This window comes from Callionymus lyra, chromosome 5, assembly GCF_982586985.1.
Source record: "Callionymus lyra chromosome 5, fCalLyr1.hap1.1, whole genome shotgun sequence".
Taxonomy (NCBI): Eukaryota; Metazoa; Chordata; class Actinopteri; order Syngnathiformes; family Callionymidae; genus Callionymus; species Callionymus lyra.
In genome coordinates, this window is record NC_141822.1 from 21,937,655 (window position 1) to 21,943,654 (window position 6,000).

Consider the following 6,000-nt stretch of genomic DNA (forward strand, 5'->3'; position numbering starts at 1 on the left):
TTTCTCTTGTTCGACTGAAATTGGCCTCCACCCATGTTGCCAAACCCTACAGTTATCCCCCTAATTTCTCACAGACAGGCAAAAATAAAAATAAAACAAATAAAAGAATATTTATGCAAAAGTCCTTTGTTAAATAAATCCTCCGAGATAAGCCTATATTTGTGTAGTGTGTTTAAAGTGAAGTGGGTGACTGAGCTATTTATTTTTACATTACCTACAATTTTAATATTCATTTGACTTAAAAGGAATACATTGTTCAGTCACTCCCAAATTAATAAAAAATAACCTGTTAAACTGCAAAGTTAAATTGTAAATTACATACTTGATGAAATTAGAAGGCTTAAGATTATTTATATTAATTTAAAAAACGTTTTCAAAAGAGAAAAAAAACAGGGGGAAATATTATAAATCGGAGAAAATAGAAATACAACTTTGATTGCTGAAGAAGGTGCATGAAACGTACAGATCTGGCAACCCAAGTAATTAAGCACAACCAGAGAGTTCTTGTAGGTGAAGCGTCCATTTCGATAGAAGTCACCACGAGGAGCAGTCTTGCGTTAATCCGCTAAAAAATAACTACAATTTCCTTTGGACGTTAACATCAGTTTCATAGTAAGAAAAGCTTTTTTTTTCTGCGTGTTTTCTACATTTGCAACAATAGCATTCATTTGAAACCAGGGTGAATTAAGTCAATTATTCGTGCAAGTTAATTTGTGTTAGTTACAAAACTTGAAGGGGTGTGGTTTTCTCAGTGTATTTTGTAATAATTTTAAATACATTTATTTTAAATTATAAATGTTTTAGTTTAGTTTGAACATAATGAAAAGTTTGTACGTTGACCTCGTAGTTTGTCGATAAAAGTTTTAAAGTTTTACGTTTTTATTTCGTTAACAATTGCTTCATTAAATTTACAAGAGTATAAGTTTTGTTCTGGGTTTTTACGAAAGTTTTTTTTCCAGTCTATGAACACGGTGGTGGAATTAATGTTAAATTCAGACGGGATTGGCTTGTTCACCACGTGTTCTTGAAGGGAATAAAACGCATTTTCTGTTTTTCCCTCCACAGGTGCAACATGGATGATTGGATAGAAGACGTAAGCAATACTCTAAATACATTAAATATACTGTCAGTAGTTTATATAAAGAAGTTGTAATTTCTTAACAGACCCCAGCGAGTTCCACACCAATGCCCAGTTTCTTCAGAAGTCAAGGTAGTTTAATATCGTTTGACATGAATAAAAAGCTATTTAAGCGTTTAATAAATTGCATATCGTGTACATTAGGAGACACTTCTACTGAAGAAAGGAATGGATTTGAGAAAGGTTGGTACATATTTCCTATACTTTACCAATATATTCTGTAACGTGTTTGTCTCCAGGCCACAGAGGCAGGGGAGGAGGATTCAAGGGCCACTTTTCATCAGGTGATACATTTAGAAAGTTTAAATGTTGTCATGTTTACTGATACGATGTGTAAAACTACTTAAATTTGTGTTAAATGTTATGTCTTAACAGGTATGGTTATTGCGTTGAAATGTTGTATTTTGTCTGGGGGCAGGTGCATGGGGTCAAAGTATCTGGCAAAACAACAAGTCTTGATACAGGGATACTGTAGAAACAAGGATACTTTTGTAGTATTGTCCGAATACTTGACTCTAGTGTTGAAGAATTTAAAGGCTGCATGACTCTTGATGAAGTAGTAACTGCTTCCATTTGTTTTTAAACCATCAGCTTTAAACGCTGCTAAAGTCGACTGTATCCTCTTGTCCTCGGTCATCCCCAGGATTTCAATCCTCCATAGCTGTGGAGGATGTAATGACTGTCGCCATCTCGCGTTCAGAAGTTTAATTGCAACACAAAAATGAACGATTGTGAATATTTGCATGTTAACTAAAAAAAAATCAAGTTCTTTTATTGTCAAATATACATGTATGCAAGACATACAGCATAGATGAAATTGTGGTCTTCTCAGATCCACGATGCAAAACATTAAGTAGACAATTGAAAAGACATTAAATAAGACATTCAAGAAAATAAATAAATAAAAATTAAATCAACAAAATTAAATCATTAACAATACTTAACAGAATATCAACAAAAAAACAAAGTTAAAGCACAGGTAGTAAAAGCGGAGGTGAGGTGTGGTGATGGTATTTGTAAACAATACAAGAAGGAACAAAAGAAAATGTGATATATTGCTGTGTCAATATTTTATACCCCCATTAGTCAACTAAGAAACCATAAACATTAGTATTTTGAAACTAAATGGGAACTTAAAAGTAATGTAGGATGTATTATGTTTTTAATGCCTCTGTCTCGCCAAGTTTCTTTTACAAGATATTAAAGTTAAACTCCTTAAAGGGATTAGTGCCCCTACACTAGTAGGTGGTGAGGTACTGTTTGTAGTAACTGAAAAATGAGTTAATGAATGGTCTAAATAGAAGTATTTATTTTTATTAGTCTGTATGGGTATTTTTGTGTATGTATGTGTTCGGCTCTAATTTGGGTAAAATTCTAATTATGGTGCTTTTGAATGTACTGCAGGTGGTGATGAAAACGGAAATCGTGAGTTTCTAGTGTGATGTTTAAAGACCAACTTACTTTTTTTTTTTTTTTATTAACTTCTCTGTTTTGATACAGATTGTGACTCTTGGCAGAAAAGTGGAGCAAGAGGTGGTTTCAGAGGGAGAGGAGGCCGAGGTGAGGCTCCTCCACTATTCCTCAAGCTCTGAAGCAGACCTCTATAAGATCTTTGGCCTGAAAACTCTTACCTTTTTAAGGAAATTCAATCTTTTCTATTTATTTCAGGTCGAGGGTTTGGCAGAACGGAATGGAATGACACTTATGGTAAATTGACTTTATTTTACTAAAAATCAGGCAATTTACTGACTAAGTTTTACATTTTAATAGAAATAAAACGAGGTAAAAATGATTTAGGGAAACATTTGTATTTTGACATGTATTTTGTCAGAGGATGGACATTTCACTTGGATATTTTCATTGTGTATATGCATTCTATTATATTTCCTGTCTCTATTTTGCAGATGAGGATAATGAAGAAAAAGGATTCGGTATGTGAACCCACGTGTAAGATATGATTGAGATTTCTTTTTAAAATGTGCTTTATTTGTCAAAGGAAACCGCAGAGGAAGAGGCGGTTCAAGAGGAGGCAGTGAAGGTATTAATAAAAGAAAATTAATTTATTTAATTGCATGTCTAAGATTTGCTTTGAAAAGGTGGCAATCGGGGGAGACGAGGAGGCTTTGGAGGAGGTAAATTGGCCATAACATCCTTTGAAGACATTTGGATACCAATAATAAAAAATGTAACTCCTTCTCTTAGGTTATAAAGGCAATGACGAGATGGATTCGCATCAAGGTTATATTTGACATTATTATATTTTAAGGTCTTTTGGTCTTGTGTTTTACATTGAACTTGTCATCACAGGAGGAGATGTGGAGCAGAAGGAAGAGGGCGAAAGTAAGTTAATATTGTGGTTTCATTCTCGATCTCGTCACTTCATCATTTTTTGCGTTTCACTGATCAACAGAACCAAAGATCACCTACATTCCTCCGGCGCTTCCAGAGGATGAGGACAGCATATTTTCTCATTACAAGACCGGCATCAACTTCGACAAATATGATGATATAATGGTGGATGTGAGTGGGGTCAATCCTACCAGTGCAATCATGGTATGTATTCAAATAGTAATTTTTGGAATCTAAAGATCCGGTGAAGATTAAGCGTGTAACTAAATAGTTGCTCAAATCTTTCAGACGTTTGAGGAGGCAGCGTTTTGCGAGTCTCTAAGAAGAAATATTGACAAGTCTGGTTACACAAAGCCAACTCCTGTGCAGAAGCACGGTATTCCCATCGTATCTGCAGGACGGGATCTCATGGCCTGCGCCCAGACTGGATCTGGGAAAACGGTGAGTCTTTAAATTTGTAATAAATCGGTGTTGAAAATAAATGGCTTTACATAAGCCTCATGAACCACTAATTGTTGTCTCCAGGCAGCGTTCCTCCTCCCCATTTTGCAGCAGTTGATGGCTGATGGTGTTGCCGCCAGCAGCTTCAGTGAGCTGCAAGAGCCTGAAGCCATCATTGTGGCCCCAACCAGGGAGCTCATAAACCAAATCTATCAGGAGGCTAGAAAGTTTGCACACGGGTAACAAACATTTTCCATCAACTGATTCATTCAATATTCTGTGTTAATTCCTTGTGAACGTTGCAGCACATGTGTGCGTCCAGTGGTGGTTTATGGAGGCGTTCAGACTGGACACCAAATAAGAGAAATCTCCAGAGGCTGCAATGTTCTGTGTGGGACACCAGGGAGGTTGTTGGACATGATTGGAAGAGGAAGGGTAAATGCCTTGATTTAACTTAAAAGTTCCAAGTTTTAAGAATGTATGATATTTTTGTTCTCCAGGTTGGGTTGAGCAAAGTGCGCACTCTAGTTCTGGATGAGGCTGATCGCATGCTGGACATGGGGTTCGAGCCTGACATGCGGCGCCTGGTGGGCTCTCCTGGAATGCCATCTAAAGAGGACCGGCAGACCCTGTTGTTCAGTGCAACTTTTCCCGAAGACATCCAAAGGTGATGGCCCTCTCGACAGATTCTGTTTAAACAATCCTCTGATCTCCCTCTTTGTGCATTAAGGTTGGCTGCGGACTTCCTCAAGACCGACTACCTGTTCCTTGCCGTGGGTGTGGTGGGCGGAGCCTGCAGTGACGTAGAGCAGAAGTTGGTCCAAGTGTCCAAGTTCGACAAGAGGACACAGCTTCTGGACATTCTTAAGACCACTGGTGAGGAGGGTAGAATGTTTTTTGATTGGATTTTTCTTGATGATTTCTCCTGATGGTGTTTAAAGGAACGGAGCGTACAATGGTTTTTGTAGAAACCAAAAGGCAAGCAGATTTCATCGCTGTGTTCTTGTGTCAGGAAAAGGTTGCTACAACCAGCATTCACGGGTAAGTTGCTTTTTACGCATTTTTCTTGTCATGATGGCATTAAAACATGCTAGACTTTGATCCACAGTGACCGGGAGCAGCGGGAAAGGGAGCAGGCCCTGATGGACTTCCGTTCTGGTAAATGCCCCGTGCTTGTGGCCACATCTGTAGCTGCCAGAGGTCTGGATATTCCAGACGTGCAACATGTTGTGAACTTCGACCTTCCCAACAATATTGACGAGTATGTCCACCGTATTGGGAGAACTGGCCGCTGTGGTAATACTGGCCGTGCAGTTTCCTTCTTTGACTCGGACTCTGATGGTCCACTGGCTAGCTCACTGATCCCTATACTGGCCAAGGCAAGTTTTATTTTTATTTTGTTTGTCCTTTTGCTAGTTTAAAGTTATTTTATTGTCATTATTGATTAGGCTCAACAAGAAGTGCCCTCATGGCTGGAGCAAATGGCTTTCAGTGGACCTTCATCCTCCACTTTCAACCCCCACAAGAGCTTCGCTTCTGCAGATTCCCGGAAGGTAATGGGTGTCGGATCTGTGTGGCAATTCATGTGATGGTGGCTCATCCTCGGCTGTGTCGTTTCAGTTTTCTAAAGGACCAGGTGAATCTGCGCAACCAGTAGCTGCAGCTGAGGAGGAGGAAGAAGACTGGGGTTAATGATGCTGCAGTGATGTCACCTGTTTTGTAAATGTTCAGCATGTTGTGTTTTGTTTGAATCCATAGTTTTAAGTTTGGTTTGACAAGAATCAGTCTAATATGAGACAATATAAACCTGTTTGAAGAAAACTTGCGTGTCCAACCTTCTCTGAAGACTATGATGAAGGGTAGAGGTGTTGTTGATCTTTAAATGTATCCACTTAACCTTTTGAATAATTGGCAGACAAGCATACAACTAATTCTCTGATGCCTGATGTTTACACTGCACCTTTATAAGTACATTTGATTGGTCTGTGAATTTATGTGACTGTTCTGCTGCAACTACTGCTGAAGTCACACTGGTCTTGCATACAAGACACAAATATTAAACTGTTTGCTTC

The 6,000-nt window shown here is 38.4% G+C and overlaps 1 protein-coding gene across 1 annotated transcript; it reads left to right on the forward strand.

Moving 5' to 3' along the window:
• Nucleotides 1-530: 530 nt before the first annotated feature.
• Nucleotides 531-5,748, forward strand: ddx4 (DEAD (Asp-Glu-Ala-Asp) box polypeptide 4). The gene is made up of 23 exons (XM_087791422.1): nucleotides 531-612; nucleotides 1,066-1,093; nucleotides 1,165-1,210; nucleotides 1,283-1,321; nucleotides 1,378-1,422; nucleotides 2,543-2,563; nucleotides 2,639-2,698; nucleotides 2,807-2,845; nucleotides 3,043-3,069; nucleotides 3,135-3,176; nucleotides 3,235-3,270; nucleotides 3,341-3,376; nucleotides 3,446-3,478; nucleotides 3,549-3,691; nucleotides 3,776-3,928; nucleotides 4,013-4,167; nucleotides 4,234-4,363; nucleotides 4,429-4,595; nucleotides 4,659-4,804; nucleotides 4,870-4,969; nucleotides 5,037-5,307; nucleotides 5,377-5,481; nucleotides 5,549-5,748. Exons 2-23 carry the CDS (start codon nucleotides 1,073-1,075, stop codon nucleotides 5,618-5,620), a joined length of 1,887 nt encoding a protein of 628 aa, XP_087647548.1. The 5' UTR covers nucleotides 531-612; nucleotides 1,066-1,072; the 3' UTR covers nucleotides 5,621-5,748.
• Nucleotides 5,749-6,000: the final 252 nt, after the last annotated feature.